General features: G+C 40.6%; 3 protein-coding genes across 4 annotated transcripts in view; 1 reads left to right on the top strand and 2 right to left on the bottom strand.

The window, feature by feature from the left end:
* Nucleotides 1-170: 170 nt before the first annotated feature.
* plekhj1 (pleckstrin homology domain containing, family J member 1) lies at nt 171-2,808 on the bottom strand. The gene is made up of 6 exons (XM_058068410.1): nt 2,261-2,808; nt 2,080-2,147; nt 1,923-1,989; nt 1,746-1,836; nt 1,341-1,404; nt 171-1,101 (listed from the first exon to the last, which is right to left on the bottom strand). Exons 1-6 carry the CDS (start codon nt 2,352-2,354, stop codon nt 1,009-1,011), a joined length of 477 nt encoding a protein of 158 aa, XP_057924393.1. The 5' UTR covers nt 2,355-2,808; the 3' UTR covers nt 171-1,008.
* sf3a2 (splicing factor 3a, subunit 2) lies at nt 2,658-6,180 on the top strand. The gene is made up of 8 exons (XM_058068409.1): nt 2,658-2,944; nt 3,272-3,572; nt 3,650-3,696; nt 3,762-3,871; nt 5,266-5,315; nt 5,398-5,538; nt 5,606-5,674; nt 5,742-6,180. Exons 2-8 carry the CDS (start codon nt 3,375-3,377, stop codon nt 6,003-6,005), a joined length of 879 nt encoding a protein of 292 aa, XP_057924392.1. The 5' UTR covers nt 2,658-2,944; nt 3,272-3,374; the 3' UTR covers nt 6,006-6,180.
* Nucleotides 6,181-6,420: 240 nt separating this feature from the next.
* Nucleotides 6,421-19,588, bottom strand: part of LOC131125092 (junctional sarcoplasmic reticulum protein 1) — a 41,783-nt gene continuing 28,615 nt past the window's right edge. The window contains exons 1-7 of one of the 2 annotated variants that reach the window (XM_058066264.1): nt 10,901-10,947; nt 10,487-10,586; nt 7,717-7,745; nt 7,565-7,640; nt 7,360-7,494; nt 6,925-7,022; nt 6,421-6,858 (exon numbers count right to left, since the gene is read on the bottom strand). In XM_058066264.1, the coding sequence (XP_057922247.1) occupies nt 6,574-6,858; nt 6,925-7,022; nt 7,360-7,494; nt 7,565-7,640; nt 7,717-7,743 (621 nt within the window). In that variant the 5' untranslated portion in view covers nt 7,744-7,745; nt 10,487-10,586; nt 10,901-10,947 and the 3' untranslated portion in view covers nt 6,421-6,573. Of the gene's footprint in view, nt 6,859-6,924; nt 7,023-7,359; nt 7,495-7,564; nt 7,641-7,716; nt 7,746-10,485; nt 10,587-10,900; nt 11,022-19,588 lie in introns of those variants that run through there. The other variant, XM_058066263.1, reaches the window with a different exon arrangement.

The raw sequence follows: 19,588 nt of genomic DNA, 5'->3' as shown, positions 1-19,588 counted from the left end.
GTCTGTTCAGTACATGGCTTACTCCTGAGGGAGGAAAATATACATTCCAACAAACAAACGGCTAGTAAAACTATGTTCTTACTAAACGGAAACGACAGTCAATGAAACTAAAATATTGTCACAACTTAAAATGTATTCAAAATTGTAACAATCATAAACTTTATTGTTTTATTACTTTCAAATAAACCTGCAGTTTCCACAAAATCTAAAATTAACTTATTCCTCTGAAATGATCTTTCACATACTTTTCAAGGAGTATCATCTGAAGACGTTAAAAGCATGAAAAAAAAAGAAACGTCACCATGAAGTAAAAGCAATACAAGTTTAAGAAAGTGAAACAAAGGAAAACAGCAACAATGACCCTCAGTATGAATAAGATTGTTGTATATGGAAATCACAATTTAACCACATTACAGCATATATACAGTTCTTTACATATGACATGGTTTCACACGAAACTGGAGTGGAGAGACTTGCATCTAAGTATTGTCCAACAACTTAGCCAAAGACATATGAATAAAAGTGCAATAGAAACATAAATGTTCCAAGTAAATAAACCATCAACACCAAGTAAAGTACTATGTGCAAAAGTATTTCTTTTGACAATCCAAGTAGTTAAGACAAGAAGGCGATAAACACATATTTGTAACCAAAGGTATTTTTCTCACAAACAAAAAAGAAATTAAACACATGGTTCAACTCAGCAGTTTCTAAATCCCATTACTGAGCCAAAAGTGACTCACAAAAATCACATTACTAAAATGACAGTATATTAACTAAACAGCCTAAAAACCAAAGACAACTATTCCATTGTCCCCAAATCAGCGGTTTAAGATTCACACGTTCCTAAAGCTCCTTGATGTGTACAAAAATCAACTAAAAACAAATGTGTGTACAAACTATGGAGTTTGAATGCCACTGTTTGTCTGGTTGGAGTGCTGGTACTGTCTGGAATGGCAAGATGAACTACAAAAAGAAAAGAAAGAAGATTGCAGACACAGTGCTGGTCTACATAGAGGAGGCGTCTCTCGGCGTATGTTGCAGGCCATTTGTGACTTGAAAGCGAGCTTCGTCTGAAATGCCGTACTGTTCCAATGGATCCTGTGGACAAAGTCAAGTAAAAGGGAAAATCTGCGATAATAACTTCCACACTTAGACACTACACTATATACATAGGCTCTCCCAAAAAACTATATACACCCTTTGTAGATTAACTCACTTTGTAGATTAAATCTAATCACATTTTGAAAATTGAACGAATGATAATACCTACTTTACCATTATTTCAAGTGTGTATGTTTTTTGGGACACCCTGTATATGAACAAATGTATTTATTTACCTTGCCAGTCAGCCTGTGGATCTCAGTTCTGTAGAAAATGAGGTTCCTCCTCATGAACTCATAACTTCCAGAAATAAGAGACACAAAAATACGGTCAGAAAAATTTTGACTTTATGAGATTGCTATAAGATGACAATTAAATGTACTCCTTTATATGCATACAAAAATCTATCACTTTTTTGAGAAAAGAGGCATTCAAACTGTCACGTTAGAGGTTCCTGTTTTCATGATGTCATCAGCCCGTGCCATGTACATACTGACAACTTCAGGACAGAGTTGTAAAAGAGGCTTCACTGCATATCTTAAAATAAAGTCCAGGTATCGAAACACCCACCAGTGTCAACAGAAGTCTATAAATGAAACACTCAACATTTTTGTGTCAGTTGCACCATGATGGAATATTACCTGGCCTTGACAATTGAGTCAATCCACTTGCTGCACTGCTCCTCGGAATCACACTCAAAGAGATATTTCCTTTCCGCCTCTTCTAGAAATACTACAGACACAAAAAAAGCTCATGCAAAGTCACTGACATCACTCATGCTGTTTGGGAAACTAACAAATACAGAAATTGCAACTCACCAATGGAAAAGGTCAGGCTGTCCTCCTTCTCCACCCTACACTGCTCCAACAGCAATGCTCCAACAGGCTAACAAGACAAAATATAATAGTATAATAATAATAATAATAGTAGGTGCAAATCATTTGAAAAATTTGAAAAAGAACGACTTCAACTCACTTCATCCTCATCAGTCCTAAAATAGAAGAGGAAGTTCACAACGAGTTTCACGAGCCTCCTCTTCACAACTGCAACACACACAAAAACATGACACAAACGCACACAGGAAGCAGTGTTGGGGCTAATGTTAGCATTAGCTGTCACACGGAAACGGTGAAATAATATTATCTGAACAGATTACCGTCTCCTTTCTTGGGTCCTCGCATCCCCAGCTCAGCTACCATTTCTGACGGCTGGCGGCTTAAATGCACCATCTCCTTCTCGTTGAAACGCATCACTAACAATTGGGTACAACCACACGCTCGCTACAGCCCAGCCATTTGCCCCAGCCGGAAACACAACAATGCCATTCGATGAACGCCCACAAAAACTCTGGCAATTGTTGCTAAGCGAGTATCTCCATTGTTATCTGTTGTTTGTTGGTTGTGATGGAGTGTTGTTGGTCATTTATGAGGTAAAAAATTTGAAAGTCTCCCTGAAGGTATACATAAGGTTGTACCAGGATCAGTGCCACGCCTCTAGAGTCATTGTACGGAACCTGGAAAGGGTCAATTTAGCCAAACTGCTCTTTTAAGAAAACCATGACTATACGGAATAATTTGTCAACATACGATTAAAAAAACCAATGTGATTTTCGTGTATTTTCAGTTCTAATATAACTGCGCGGTTTGACTAAACTAATTTTTTTGCCACCGGCAGCCTCCTGGCCATGAGACGGCGCAATAAGACATTACAGTCACCATAAAGAGACGGTCCACGAAGAAGATTAACAAACAGCGCTTGCGCATTGACGACAGTCAGCGCTAGCGTGAGCCATCTGGCCCATTATTGATGTTACGGCGAAATAAAACAACACACCGTCAACGTAAGTCTTAATAACAGCGTTTAGTTATAAATCCCCATGCTAGTACTCTATCTGTCCATATGTTGACCGTTTTGTTGTAATTTTGCTTGTTCGAAGCTGTTCATTACTAGCTAGCCGCGCTGTTAGCTTAGCATTAACTTTGCCATACTTAATTCAGTAGTTACTGTAATGCAACAACCCACAAAGAAAAATATTAGTTAGACGCATTCTGTTATAGCATACATTTTTGTTGACTCATAATAAATAATACAATTCTTAAATAAATCTTATGTATGTCCAGTTGTATTACATGTATGTATCTATAGTACTCTATTTCTCCCCAACTAGGTAATCAAACCTTGGAGAACAAGAAGGAATATTCGTCCAGTGTTGGCTGGGCTTTTCCCGTGCAAGCATCTTCAAGCGTGTTTGAGTCCATCACCGTGCAAAAATGGATTTCCAACACAGAGCTGGAGGGAAAACGGGAAGCGGTGGGGTGGCGTCCGCCTCGGAGAGCAATCGGGACAGACGAGAGCGGCTTCGCCAGCTTGCTCTGGAAACCATCGACATCAATAAAGATCCTTACTTCATGAAGAATCATTTAGGCTCATACGAGTGTAAACTTTGCCTGACGCTTCATAACAACGAGGTTAGAATTATTAGACAATATTATGTGTGTTCTTTATAATATTGTACAGTAATAACTGTATGCACTCTTTATTGCAGGGAAGCTACTTGGCTCATACACAAGGAAAGAAACATCAGACCAATCTGTAAGTTCCATGTCTTTACCTTATTATTCAAGTAATTGACACACTTGAAATGGTTTTGCTTTCAGAGCGCGGAGAGCTGCAAAAGAGGCCAAAGAAGCTCCAGCTCAGCCGGCTCCAGCAAAAGTGAAAGTTGAGGTCAAGAAGTTTGTCAAAATCGGTCGACCAGGATATAAAGGTATGGCCCAATGATTAGTGCATCTATTGAATTGGGAAAGAATCACATAATGGGTCAATTAAAATGGAACTTAATGTTAAACGCAGAATCCTGCGGAAAGCAACATAATGCGGATGAAATGTCATCTTGAGGCGAAGGATCGTTCTTGTGGGGAAGTATTTCCCCCGGCGGGCGGCTCAATAGTGCAGGAATCTCAACCCAAATCCTCTCCATGCAGAACTAAATGTTGAAACTTTGGCCTAAAACACCAGCAAAAGTTGGCGAAAAAAACGGGAAACTGCTCTATTATAGATTAGCTTAGCAGAGCATGCTCGTGCGATGAGTATGAATTGATGGCGGTGATTGAGGTATGATTAAATCCAGGTGAGTACAGTTCCAGTGATGTTGAGGGTGGACGAAAGTCGAGAGATGACGGTGCAGTGGCTGATGGTGTCAAAGGCTTTAGTGAGGTTCAAGAGGATAAGTATGGTGTAGTGGTCCGAGGCTGAAGTGAGAAGACTGTCATTTGTGATTTAGAGAAGGGCAGTTTCTACGCTGTGGTATGTGTGCTTTTTGCGTTAGATGAGTCAGCTGGGATAGGCTCCAGCATACCCCTGTGGCCCTAATGAGGATAAGCGGGGTAGAAAATGGATGGATGGAGATGTCATACTGAGTGATGGAGGTGAACTGGGAAGGACCTGTGTTTATAGGAGAGGGAGAGTGTAGGGAGTGGGAGGAGGGGGTGTGGGAGGATTGGCTATAGATATGTATTTGTCTGGGGGTCATTGGAACCAATATGGATGAGGTGTGAATAGTAGGAGGACCGGGTGGAATTTAAGGCAGTTTTGCTCTGGTGTAATTTTGGAGGTGGGTTGTGAGACAGTTCTTTTGTGTAGGTATTCCTGTTGTCGTTTTGTCAGTTTGGTCAATATACATGTTTTGGATGTAGCAAAATGCGTTTGGAATCTGTATGCAATATATTTTTTAAATCATCATAGTCATCATCATCAAATCACAGTCGTCTGTGTGTCATGCCCCTTGTAGTGACAGCACCCTCTTGGCTACCTCGTTCCGGAGACTCACCCATACACAAGTTTATTAACCAAAGATTTGCTGAAATTGAAGTCAAATTAGAATTGTTTGTGTTGAACTCATAACCATACACCAGGGGTCGCCAACCTGTCAAATTTGATCCTTGGGACTTGTCTGGTCATAGTTGTTGCAAACATCATAATTTATATGTTTTTTACGCCAGGCACCTTGCAGGACAGCTCGGCGTCCTAAAAAAATACTCCAAAGTTGTCAGGTTGTAATATGGCAGGCCACATATCCAAAGTGAAACTGTGACTTTACATTGTGTATATTATATCTTATATTGCGCTGGATGTCTTCTTTTTTTTTTTTTTTTTCCTCAGTAACCAAGCAGAGAGATCCAGAGACCGGGCAGCAATCTTTACTATTCCAGGTTGGTTGAAATTATATTTGCTGCTAAAAAATAGATTGTTTTGTTTGTAGGTCTGTTTAGGATGTTTCCCTCTGCCCTTCAGATTGACTACCCAGAAGTTGCAGAAGGTATTGGGCCCAGGCACCGCTTCATGTCTGCATACGAACAGCGCATCGAGCCCCCGGACCGCCGCTGGCAGTACCTGCTACTAGCTGCTGAACCATATGAGACCATTGCCTTCAAGGTGACTGTTAAATGCTTGAGTGCATTGTTATTTACATACCATTATGTTAACATCTTGGGTCTTTTAGGTCCCCAGTAGAGAAATAGACAAAGCAGAGAGCCGCTTTTGGACACACTGGAACAGAGAAACAAAACAGGTACCAACGACAAGACTTTATAACAAAGTGTGAGTCTGTGTGCTAAATGTAGTACTTTTCCTCGTAGTTCTTCCTTCAGTTCCACTTCAAAATGGAGAAAGCGCTCCTGCCACCCACTGGTCCTCCACCTCCTGCGGGTTTGAAGCGCCCCATGCCGCTCATGAGTGGACCTCGCCCACAGAATGACTCCATGCCCCCGCCGCCTCCAGGTGGTATGGTGCCGCCTCTGCCCCCTGGAGCTCCCGGTACCCCGCAAATGCCCCCTCAGATGCCCATGCCACCAATGCCAATGAGACCGCCACCCCCTGAGGGCTTAATGGCTAACAATTAATAACTTACCAGCTGGTTAGTGTTTCTTGTATTATGTTTGACTACACAAACATTTCTTGTTTTTATGGCGAAATATGATCACACATTTGTAAAAAGATACCCATCATTGAGCAAGACATTTGTTTTACAAAGATTTTGTAATTAAATACTGTTGAGAAAAAATGTTTTTGCTTGTATTTTCAAAAATATGTGTGGTAGTGATTATGGAAGTGGGGAAACCTGCACTTTTACTGCAGTGTTTAGCATTTTTTGTGGCCCCCAAAGGTGAGAATAAAAGCTAAACATGATACCTGATTGGGATAGCAGTTGCCAGTTAACATCGTGAGCTAAATTCATATAGTTACTCTTATTATATTGTACATTTTTATTTTATGTGCAAATGAATTGTTAGTTTACTGTGATTAATAGAGTATAAGGTAAGCTTCTGTATAGCACAAAAACAATATAAGGGGCACATCTGACAGCTTTTAATAACATTTCAAATCTAGCTGAATTGACAGCCAAGCCACATTCACCGGTGCTTGAAGTTGTGGTAAAAACTGCAACAATTTAACACCAAGGAAGAGAAATCATCCCTTTTGAGTCTTTTTCTTTTCCTGTGTTTTTGTGTTGGGTACCACCTCCTCATTTTCCTCATGTTTCTGATATGCATCCTTCTCTTTCTTCACTTTAGCCTCTTGGCCTTTGACTTTCTTGGCTCTTCTGCTCTTTAATGTCCCGTCTCGTTGCTTCATCAGTTTTTTGTCTGGTACTGGTTTATTTCGGACACCTCCCTTTCTCATGTGTCGTTTTCCATTATCATCATCGAGGTCTGGCAGCCACCAAAACAAAACTTCCCACAGAGTTGTTTCTGGCTAAAAACGTAAAAAAAAAAAGGTGTTTTAATGACTTACCCCGAAAACAATCCTTTTTTTCCCTACCTGTAGTGGTTTCCCTCGGTGTTGTAACAAGGATGGATGTCTCACAGTCAGTTCCACCTCTTCCTCCTCTGCTGTGACTTCCTGACCACGCAGAGCCTCTGTTACATGAAAGACCACACAGACATGTTCATCTGAGTACACCCCTCACATTTCACAAGTACTTTAGTATATCTTGTCAAGGGACAGTTCTAAGAAATAAATCTTGGCAATAATATATAAGACTAGTCAGGGTACACCTCATATTTCCACAGCTCCTCAGTGCTGAGAGCACTCATGCAGCCTCTCACCATGACACCACCACCACGCATGAATGAATGAAGGCAAGACGCGGTTATCTTGCTACTCACTTGCATTGCCAGATATTTAGACACTGACTACTGTTAAATATATCCAAGTTAACTTTCTGTAGTCTTGTCCCTCATCCTGTGTGCTCACCATGAAGTCTCTGCATCCCTGAGGTGAGCACCAGGATAGTAATGGCCACAAACAGACAACGGTTGAGTGTGACGTTCTCCCAGGGTGTTTCAATCTGAGCCAGATTCTGGATGGACATACTTTTATGTAAGGGAACTGAAAGGAGAAAAAGAGTATTATGTGTTTTGATTTGGTTGAATAAAGTTAATTTTAGGAATTCACTCACGTTTCCTGGGCACGCTTGTCTCCCTTGGTAAGGTCTTTGGTTCTACTTTTGGTTGCTGAGGAAATCCGGATGTTTCCTTTATCAGACATAACATACAGGAAAAAAGTAAGAATGTAATAATAAAAACAATACATGGTTGTTTATGTACAAACCTCTTTGACTTTCCTGTTGGTGTACATTTCTGGAATGACAGATTAATGGAGAAGATTTTAAAGCAGGGTAAGTCTTTTCAGGACATTTATGTAAACCTATGAAAGGTTGAAATGTTCAGAATGTGACTGTAGTCTAGCTTTTCAATTTTAAGAAATTTGACAAAAATACGGCTTTTAACAGTAAAGCATTGTGTCATGATAAATACAAGCACCAATTTAATACTGCAGTCAATGAAGCCCGTTGACATCATGATGGTTATATTTAAAGTACAGCACAGTGGAGGGGGCGCCATCATGATCTGGAGTGCTTTTTCCTTTAATGGAACAACGGAGCTTCGGGTTGTGCAGGGGCGTCTAACGGTAGTTGTCTATGTGGAAACGTTACAGGTGTCATCACTTATGATTGAAGGCCCTCATCTGTGTAGTAATGATTGGCTGTTTCAACAGGGCAAGGATCTTCTTCCAGAGGAATAACGTCAATCTTTAGGAAAGTGACATTTCACACAAGATATGTATGAAAAGAATGTAAATAAAGGACATAACAAAAAACAAAAATAAAGAAATAGTGGAGTTTTTCTTTCAGATCATGGGTACGAAAAAGTTTTGACTCAACCCACATTGGGTTAAAAAATTTGGCAGAGGGACCGTCTATACATTGGTGGTGTCAAGCAGTACGGCATACAAACACAACACATCTACAGCAAGTTAAAGCAGCACATAAATCAACAACTAACTTAAAACTGTTTTTTTTCAAATGCCTGCAAGGCATGCTGGGTAGTCCAGGTATTCACGATCTCCTGACTGTGTAACTAACGGAACCGTGCGGCCTCGCCGACAACCTAATCAACATGTTTTGCAATCATGCAAAAATACGACAGAAACTGCAAAATATTGGGAGAAAGTACCACAAGCTATCCGGCATGCCTTGCGGCAGGAATGTGTGGATGTTTTTTAGGCATGGGTATTGCATATTGCATATTGTTTGTATGCCCACCTAGTGCAGGAGGTAGCTTACTTTGAGCGTCGTGACTTTTTGTTTGGATTACTTTTTTCTACTAGCTACAGATCTCACTATTTTGCCAGTTACAATTTTCATAATAAATGTTCATAAAAGTAATATGGAAATGCTTGGTGGGCTGGATTAAGATGCTTTGTGCAACTGATGCAGTTTTTATGTCCTCTTTGAGAATGAGTAAAGTATCTTCTAACTTCACACATGATGATGGTTTGAACTCCAGGTTTTGTCTTTCATTTCTTTCCCCAGTTTGAACTCCAAACTGTGGTACTTGTTCCTCTGAATTTAAATATAGTGATACACTTCACTAATTTGATATGGCCTACTTTTCATTATATTTAGTTCAGGTTAACGACCAGTCCAGGGTGTACTCTGCTTCTCCCCCAAAGTCAGTTTATACAGGCTCCAAGCATACTCCTGCAGCCCTAATGAGGATTAAGCATAAATAATCTTAGCAAATGTAATGGTAATGGTTTTATTTCATTTGAACATGCATCAGATTACAATTGAATGCATCCCATAATCAGTTCACAGTTCCACATGTCCAAAAGGAGTAGGAAGAAGCAAAGCTTATTAAATCCTACCCCTCCATCTGGTACTTTTACAATCAGTAACTGTTACATTTGTTCACGTCCTGCTTTCCATAATACGGTTTAAGTTTTTTTTTTTTTAATAATGTACCTCGTACCGAAGTACGAGGTGATATGACCATCCAATGACATAATGGGTACCATAGTAAGTGTCAATATAGTGATATTTATAGCACATCATGACTGGTTCAAGACTCTTCATCCTTGTATTTAGCAAACATCAACTGCTTGTATTGTTTCTTGAATTGGCTCATCGTTGTGCATTGTTTGAGGTCCTTACTCAATCCATTCCATAGTTTGATTCCACATACTGAAATGCTATGGCTTTTTAGCATAGTCCTAGCATATAAGTGTTTCAGATGTATATATTCTTCCCTGAGATCATATTTCTCCTCTCTTGTAGAGAAGTATTGGATGACATTTTTAGGTAATTGGTTATTTTTAGCCTTATGCATTATTTTAGCTGTTTGAAGATGAACTATATCAGCAAGTTTAAGTATTTGTGATTTTAGAAATAAGGAGTTAGTATGTTCTCTGTAGGTGGCATTATGAATTATCCTTACTGACCTTTTTTGCAGTACATTTAGCGAGTGAAGATTGCTTTTATAGTTATTAGCCCATATTTCCACACAATAAGTAAGATATGGTAGAACCAGAGAGCAATAAAGAGTGTGGAGTGATTTCTGATTGAGAACAAATTTTGCTTTGTTTAAATATTTCTGGCCACCTTATGTTGTATATTTGTAATATGAGGTTTCCAGCTCATATTTTCATCTACTGTGATCCCCACAAATGTATTTTCGTTCACCCTTTCAATGTCCACACCGTCTATTTGTATTTACTGGTACGTGTCCTTTCTGCTGTTACCAAACAGCATGATTTTAGTCTTGTTGTGCAAAAGCGGTGCAGAACAGAACATTACTGCTAAAAGTACGTTGCACTCGATCACACAAATGTGAGGTGAAATGAAGGCTATTATTGACGTCTGAGTGGTGAAAAGATTCATGCGGCAACCATCTCTGCATCACTGTGTTGTACCGGACGATTGGGATCATATTACTCCAGAGCTGTGACTCCCAGGTATTAATAGTTTTGCAATGGTGTGTGTATACAATAGACAGATTTATACTGTGTGTGTGTGTGTGTGTGTGTGTGTGCCACCACCTGGTCTTCGGAGCTGTCGAACAGGCTTCTGTGGAGGAGGATCTTCTCTTGGTGGTCCAAGCTCTTCTTCAAAAGTCTCATAGCTTTCCTCCATGTCTTCCCTGCAGTGCAATGACATAGACAGATTTGGACATGTTGATATTTCCTGAAGGATCTTCCCAAAATCTTACATTGAAAATCCTACAAGCACATTGTGACATTTACATTAAACTGCTGTGAGGCCATCATGACATTTCATGACATTGACTTAATGTCCTGGCACCACTATAAATAGATGTGTGGAAAAAAACCACACCAATAAGACCAATGGATGCCTATAACAGAACAAATCAACACAATAGACTATACTATCACGATACTGTGTGTCTTCCATATGATGCCTAAACTTTGACCTTTCAGTGAAACAAGCACCTACCTGATTCGACATGTAGGGGCTGCGTTCGAGGGACCTTTGTCACAGAGCCGTTGTCCCCTCCTCGGCAGCGGTGGCGCTCACAATGTGAACAGCTCTCTGACAGCCAAGCACAGGTGCAGCACTAGAATAAAAAAAAAAAAAGTGTCAAGTCAGAGGCGTTGACTGGCGCTGTGTTGTGACGTCACCATGTGCTATGCAGCCGTCAAATCACAACACGGGATTGTTGGCTGACAAGGTGAGAGAAGTCACAGTACATTTGCAAGCTAAAACAAGCCTGCTGTTCCTTAAATGGCCAGCAGAGTACGCCAATGTACTTGGAGGACTATGTTAAAGCAGTCTATGATGTGGCATTTTAGGTCCTAAATAAAATAAAAATAAAAAATCAGTTAATTTTCGTTTATTGTGTGATTAATTAATTAATTAAATTCTGTCCATGAGACATCAAAGAAATATTTTCATGTTTTAATCTTGCAAGATCTTGTGACACTCTTAATTGAAATATAATATTGATTAAAAGTACAATTGAAATATAAATAGAACAAAATAATGTAAATGCAAATAGACAAATAGACACATGCATAACAAAAGTGGATATTGCTGTGAAACACTGCGAAACTGAACAATCCAGCTATTATAAGTTAAAAATAAAGTTTCTTCATTGTAGCAGACTCCTGGCAAAACAGGTGATACTGATTTATTCCAAATATTTTTTTGCAAAGCTTTTCAGAAGCCTGAGGGTTGGAAGCCAGATGCAAGCTTTCGCTCGATCCCTGGTTTGTGGCCTGGGTTGGAATGGTGAGAAATTCAATTTAGGAGGAGAGAGAGAGAGAGAGGGGGAAAAAAAGCCTCCTGGAACTGCCCCTGCACCGCCCCGCCTCACCTCGTAGTCCCCTCCATCCACATCTCCAGGGGCGATCTCCGAGAGCCAAACCAAAACCAGATGGACTTATTGGGCCTAAAGATAACAAATAGTGCTTGAGTTCCTGTCAGTTAGAGACCACCGCAGCAAAAAAAAAAGAACTGAAGCTGAAAAAAAGTACTGACATGAGGAAATCTTGATCCAAATGTATAAAATGATATAATAAGTATAATAAAACCTGAAAAGGAACTGCTTGTAAGACTGCTTTTTGGCTGTACAGAGTCAGCCATCTTGGCTTTGAGAAAGTGTCATCAGTGACCCAAAACTATGGGTGGCAAGATCTTCAGCTTGTTAGGCGATACATGTACCACCCACACACTGGAGAGGCCACAGAGAGTTGGAAGTTCTCATAGCCTCCCCCTACAGATCCACGAAGAAAGTGTCTTTTGTAACAGGAGTTTCCTGTGCGTAATTAAAAAATATTAAGGCTCGCTCCAGAAGGGAGGAGACGGGCCATGAGTTGTAGGAGGGTATGGGAAGGCTGAGATTCCACATTTCATGTAAGATCCCCGGAGCGGACCCTGACATTAGTCCAAACAAGGAGTGTTCTCTCACTCTCACTCTCATCATGGAGGTCCAAAATGAAGGAGAGCGCCTCAAAGGCAGGTGGTTCTCATTTGGGAGGAGGAGGGAACAGAACATGTCTATGTTGGGTTAATAGTCGGACCTGTGCTGGCACACCTTCACATGGTAACAAGCTGCATCATCAGCTTCGTGCACACAAAAGAGCGGCATTAAATGTTATTCACTCATATAATGATTATGATGATAATCATATTATATGCATGTTTAAACCTTTAAAAGCCCATATGTTTACATAATTCTAGTAAAATTAAAAAAGCAAAAACAATTTGAATTACATCAATTTCATGAAGAATTTGCTTATAATATAATATAATATAATATAATATAATATAATATAATATAATATAATATAATATAATATAATATAATATAATATAATATAATATAATATAATATAATATAATATAATATAATACAATACAGTACAGTACAGTACAGTACAGTACAGTACAGTACAGTACAATACAATACAATACAATACATAAAACATATAGCTTGTATAAAAAAAGTATTATTTTAATTTTTTTTCCCACTTGAAGTGAGACTTTTAAAATCACCAGCCCAAAGTGTGCATATGAAATATTCATTGTTTTAGTTAAAACAGTATTTTAAAAATATCAATATTCATTCATTCATTCATTCATTCATTCATTCTCTATCGCTTTTCATGATGAAATCCAATACCAATATCAACTGATATTGCATTTTTATACTGATATTGTGTTGATAGTTATCAGTACCATAATTGTGGGACATCCCTAATTTACATACAAACTTGACACCCATGTTTGGCCCACAACCCAAAATAAACCTTGAGTTCTGGCCCCCTGTGTTATGGGTACTGTAATACTATTGTATTATTTTAAGTGTTCAGTACACCTACACAATCAAAAGTGTGTAGCTGCAAAAAACAAACAAACAACAACCCAGAAATGCTATCATAATGCAGACAAGACTCCAGAAGTTCCCTGCTGTCCAGTCATCTGCTTCGGCTCCGAGTTGGGCCGCGCTGCTGGTCCGATGCTTCCACAACGGGGGCTCTTTTTTCCATCAGATTTGTATTTACTCGTCCCTCTGACATGCCCTGTAGCCTGCATGGGGTCTCTGTTCAGTAAAGCAGCCCCGCTGAGTGGTCTTTATAGCCAAGAGAGCCTCCATCCATCATAGCCACTGCAATATTTGTTACTGCATGTATGTGTGTGCTCTTTATAATACTTGTGCCAAAGCGTATTTATATAGCACATTGTGCATTAATAAGAATAATAATTACTGTACATGTACAACAATGTGAACCTCTCAAAAATTCAGTCATGTTGCATTGCATCCCCTCTAATGTGCCCATGTACTCCTCCATAGTCATACAGGCTCAACAGTAATGTACATTATAGCCATATTGATACTGTATGTGATCATTTCTCCCATACGACCCAGTTGTGCGTCCTCCCTCGCTGTGCAGCGTGATGAACGATCACAGTGGTGGTGTCAGCGTAGCAGGGAGAGGCCCAGTTAGATGAGGACAAGACAGAAGACAAGGCAGCTCAAAGGCTATCACAGTGCCACAAGTTTCCCACCATGCAACACATTAGACAGAGCACAGATGAGGGTCATGCTGAGGTCAAGTCATTTAAATTTCATTTCCCTCTCCGCCTGTCCATCCCTCCCACTGTCTATTACTTTGTCCGTACGACCATCTTTCTATCCAACCTTCCTTGGCTCCGTACATCCTTTTGTTCATCTATCCGATGAAAGAAATACCCATTCGTGCACCCCTCTGTTTGTCGATCCCTCCATCCATGAACATCTATCTCTCTTTCATTCCGTCCAATCATACCATCCTCTTTCTGTCTGTCCTTCCTCTTCCCTATGCCTCCACTCATCACTCATCTTACCAACCTAAGAGCCATCTTTCCTTCCATTTGGGCCTCCATCTGTCCATGTATATTTCCATCCCTCCGTCTGTCCATTTTGTGACTCCATCCCTCTGCTATTTTCTCCATCTATCCCTTCTTTCGTGACATCTTCTGTCCATTTGCCAATGCTTCCATCCACCCATCCTTCCATCAGTCTTTGTCTAAATTTGTCCATCCAACCCTGTCTCCGTTTGTCCTTTTCTTCCCTCTATCCATCCTTCCGTTTGTATTTCCATATGTGCATACATCTCTCCCCCCAATCGTTTGCCCACATGCCCATTTGTCCATCCAACCATCCTTCCATAAAATGTCATTTATGTACTGTTTATGGACTTCCTAGATTTGGAATTCTGTGGGAATAGGTTATATTGAGACATACTGTAATTCCAGTTGCACTGTTTACAACCACAGTGACCTGTTGACCTCATTAAAATGTAAAAATGTATATGCAGGCTGTTCTAAACCTGAATGAAAATAAATAAGGGCATCGCTTGGGCTGCTGTTGGTCTGGTTGACCTTTTTGCTCTTCCCAGCCATCATTTAAGTTCACTTCGCATTTAGACAGAGGAAACAGGAAAAGAGTCAAAGTGCTGCTGTGCCTTCATGGACCTAAATCTACTTGACCACACAGAGAGTCATCCATTTGGGAGGAGTCACTATATGTACCGTTGACTGGCGAAAGAGCATTTTTGTGGTTATCCAGCGTCATAGACGACAATAATGATGATGATTTGAATGGTTAAAGACATTTTGCTGTCGTTGATGTTGGTCACCAAACCAGAACACCTTGACTGCACTAGAAATTCTGTCCATAAAGTAATGAAAAGAATGTGTGACACAGGGCAACCCTCACTGGAAATGAGTCCGACTTATTGCTGGCAATGAGAACCAAACTCTGACACCGGTCATACAGGGAACAAACAGCCTAAATTAGGTGGTCAGGTACCTCATATTCCCAGAGTACTCCTCACTGAATTCCAGGAGGAACAAAACACATATAGACTGGTTAAGCACCCTCAAGGACCCTGTTGAGAGTATGGATCCGAGATTCAACACCTCCGGAGGGTCCTTCTCTCCAGAACCCCTGAATAGAAGTGAGAAGTGTGATCCCACGATAGTTGGGATCGCCCTTCTTAAAAAGGGGGGCCACCACCCCGATTCGGCAATCTAGAGGAGTTGAAAGGGATGTTCCCAGCAGAACTTCCCAATGCATTTGGACCTGCCAGGTCTGACTGGCATCCTGCCCCACCATTGGAGCCAACTCACCACCAGGAGCTGATTGGTTGACATTTTCATTTTATATTTTTTTATTAATATTTTTATTTGCATAGAGGGCCTCTAAGGTGTCTAAATGCATGTTGAAATAACTGATATTTTTTATTAATCAGCTGAGACTACAGTATACAGTAGACTACAGTATATTGACACAGTATATTGTTTATCTATTTAAAATTGATGAAATTATTTTTCCGTTATATTTTGGAGATCTGTCTGTGATGAAAAGTGTTTTGCCTGAGTATTTATTTCATACATTTTAAAATGATTATAACTCATTCAACATGCAAACATGACTAAAATTCCAAGTGGAATGCATTGTTTGAGTCAGCAAAAATGTTAAATGTAGTAATTGTTCATGTGTGGGAGAGGAGGAAGTTGTACCACTAAGGTGTCACTTGGAGTGACTAACAATGGCGCATTCATATCCTGTGGCTGTCAAACTATTGACGACCCAAAACAAACATTTTTAGCCACTGTTCCAGCTTTTGTGTTATTTTTGTTGTGTGTTTAGCGGGTTTAAAAAAATGCATATTTTCCCAAAATTAAAATAATGGACTTTGTATCAGCTTAAGTCTGGTGGTCTCCTGACCAATAGGGTCATAAGATACAGCCTCATTCATGCATCTATTTTTTTTAAAGAATGGAGCACAAAGGTGGGTATTGGTCTTTTACGAAGTCAACCTAACCCCCACCCCTCTGGTCAGCTTCCTCTCTGACAGGCAGAACCCATCAGAACCACAAGGAAACTGCTGCTGATTGCCTCGAAGCAGGAAACCACTTTCTTGAAACTCAGCAGAAAATGAGTGCACACACACACACCTGTAACCCCCCCCCCCCCTCCCTTTTCCAACACCCTCTATTTCCTCTAGCAGTCTCTTTTTAACCCCATATGGCCATCCGTGACTCCCCCACCACCAAAAGGGCAGCTCTGTTACAAGGCCTTATTTTACTCTCTACTCACTACACTACTCATTACATCATTCCACAGTGGCGGGCCTCTAGCAGAGAATACAATGTCCTGGCAATGAGCTCTTAGAGAGGAGCCTTCAATAGGCGGGTGTGCTACTTTTGGTTTTCGCCGCCTTGCTGACAGACGGACCCCAAGCAGAACGTCTTTTAACCACCCAAAATTGGGCCATCGCTATTTTCTTCCATTTACGAGGACCCGCTGTCACCAGGTTCAATGTGAGGACCACCCGTGCAAAAATAGATGTCATAGTTGGGCTTGGTTCGCTTGCAGAATCGGTGCATTTATTGCAGACACTGCCACCTTTTAGCCAACAGAGGGTGCCTGAAACTCTTTGAAGGAATAATAATCATAGTTGGAAGAACTATCACTCCCCACCAGCTTTTTGTCAAAAACAACATATCTCATTACTTTCATTACTCCAGAGGAAACCTAAGTAGGATGGTAAGAAAATCTCCTGTCAAGCAGAACATATAGAATATGTAACAGTAGAATCTGCAGGAAGATGTTTCAAGTCAGTGTCCGGACACTTATAGGGGAAGTGTTTTGATGTGAAACAATTTTAATGTTCTTCTCTTGCTATCAAAATATATACTATTATATTATATAATATATATATATTAGATGGCAAAAATTAACATTCATTATTTGAATAATGGGCTGCACGGCGACCGAGTGGTTACCGCGCAGGCCTCACAGCTAGAAGACCTGAGTTCAATTCCACCCGCGGACATCTCTGTGTGGAGTTTGCATGTTCTCCCCGTGCATGCTTGGGTTTTCTCCAGGTACTCCGGTTTCCTCCCACATTCCAAAAACATGCTAGGTTAATTGGCGACTCCAAATTGTCCATAGGTATGAATGTGAGTGTGAATGGTTGTTTGTCTATATGTGCCCTGTGATTGGCTGGCGACCAGTCCAGGACAGCTGGGATAGGCTCCAGCACTTTTAAAATAAATTTGAGTCCAACAAGCCATCACAACATTCATGCATATATTAACATGTGAAGGAGCGGCCATATTTAATCACATCTTCACCGGCATAAGGCATGCAATGCCGACCACAGTCTGAGCCACACCCTCCCCACTGGGAGAGTCCCATTGTTCCCATACTGAGGGGAGGCGTCAGAGGCCGTTCAGGCCCCCTTGGTGGTCTGGATAGTCTCCGAGGTGGCAGAGCCGCAGGGCCGCCGTGGGTAAACAGGACACCAGGGGGGATAGAGGAAAGGATAGGGATGAGAATGTGGAGTCAGCAGCCCCTCTGAGCTGCCTTGGGAAGAGGAAAGCCAGTAAAGCTCACACAGGGTAGCGCGCTGAGATGCAGCTTAGATTTCAGGACCAGCAGACAGACGGGAAAGTCAAATAACTCCCTGAATTAATTTTCCAGGGAGCACATACTTGACTTTTTCTACCAGAGGCTGTTTAATTAATTAGGCATGGTTATTTTGTCAGATTAAACCCCGATTTAGTTATGATGATCCAGTATGCAACATAAACAATTCCTAATGTATTGCGAGGAGCCAGTTGAGGTGGCTCCGGCATCTGGTCCGGATGCCTCGCGGACGCCTCTCTGGTGAGGTGTTTTGCATGCCTAGCTGGGAGAAGGCCGTAGGCCAGACCTAGGGCACACTGGCGGCACAGTTAGCCTAGGAACGCCTTGGTGGCCTCCCGGTGGACCTGGAGAAGGGGGCTGGGGACCGGAAAGTGTGGGCTTCCCTCAGACTGCAACCCGGATGAGCAGAGGAAAATGGATGGATGGTCATAGTCATAGTCAATGGTCATAGATGGTCATTGCACATGAACTAACGTAATGTTACGACCTGTGGTGGTATCGACACATGAAGAAGTATGGACCTCATTGGTATCCACATGTTCTACACCAGGGGTCTCAAACACACGGCCCGCGGGCCAAATGTGGCCCACAGGACACTAGTTTGAGGCCCCCGCCTTGATATGAAAGTTTAATGTTAGTGCGGCCCGCGCAAGTTTGATATGGATGCTGTATGGTATCATGTACCCAGAAAAAATTATTACGTTTGATTAATGTTCATGTTAAAGGTTAAATAACTGTTAATAGTTATCCTCCCTATCCGTGTGGAAGTGGTAAGTTTTTGGCTATTTAAGTTTAAAGGAAATAACTTGAAGGCTACCGTTTAGGTCGCTAGCTCTCTAGTTTGCAAGTTAGCATGTGTCTCAAGACCCTGCAGTTGCGCAATATGTTGTAAATAAAAAGAGTATAAATGTGACTATAGTCGTGTTTTGTCATGTCTACAGGGCTCTAATAATGCTTTGTTCATTTTAATCTGAAAAAAATAATTTGTCTACCCACCAACTATATGTGGTTTCTTAAGTTTTTATTATTTGCCGTTTTATTATTATTATATTTATTTATTTATTACTGATTGATTGATTTTCTTTATTCTTGATTTGTTTATTTATTTTTCATTTTATTTTGTGTAGAAAAATAAAAAGTAAGATATTTGAGAACAGTGGAATGTTTTATCAGAGCTTTTCTTTTTTTAAATTTTTTTGTTTTTAATAAATGCGTTTTTTTTTTTTTTTGGAAAACCTGATGGCCCAATGGCCCCCAAGTAAATTGAGTTTGAGACCTCTGTTCTACACGCCGCCTGTTTCTAATAATATGACGCCAGTGGGCGATGACAGGTTGAGGAGTGATTTACCTGAGCTGACTTTTTATTACACATCTTTGTTGCTACTTGAGGTAGGCAGGCCCCGGGCCACCGCTAACTATACCATAGATGGCCTCTGACTGTTCTTGCTCTGTCGTGATAAAGATAGATGAGGTGAAAATTTGCACTGAGGGGGAAATGATTTACTTCATTTGTGGAAAAAGATGAAAGTTAGCCATAATTTCTTGCTTGAATATGGTGGAGAGGTTAAAACTGTAAAAGGAAAAATATATAGCATTGGAGCTAGTATGATAGAATGACCCCCCTTCCTTTTTTTTCATAATGTGGCTTTTAAATCCACATTCAAAGCAATGTACTTAAAACATATTTTTACAGATTGAGA

The sequence above is a fragment of the Doryrhamphus excisus genome, chromosome 3, assembly GCF_030265055.1.
Source record: "Doryrhamphus excisus isolate RoL2022-K1 chromosome 3, RoL_Dexc_1.0, whole genome shotgun sequence".
NCBI classification, from domain to species: Eukaryota; Metazoa; Chordata; class Actinopteri; order Syngnathiformes; family Syngnathidae; genus Doryrhamphus; species Doryrhamphus excisus.
Note: the sequence above shows the minus strand (reverse complement) of the source record. Positions and strands in the feature narration are given on the sequence as shown.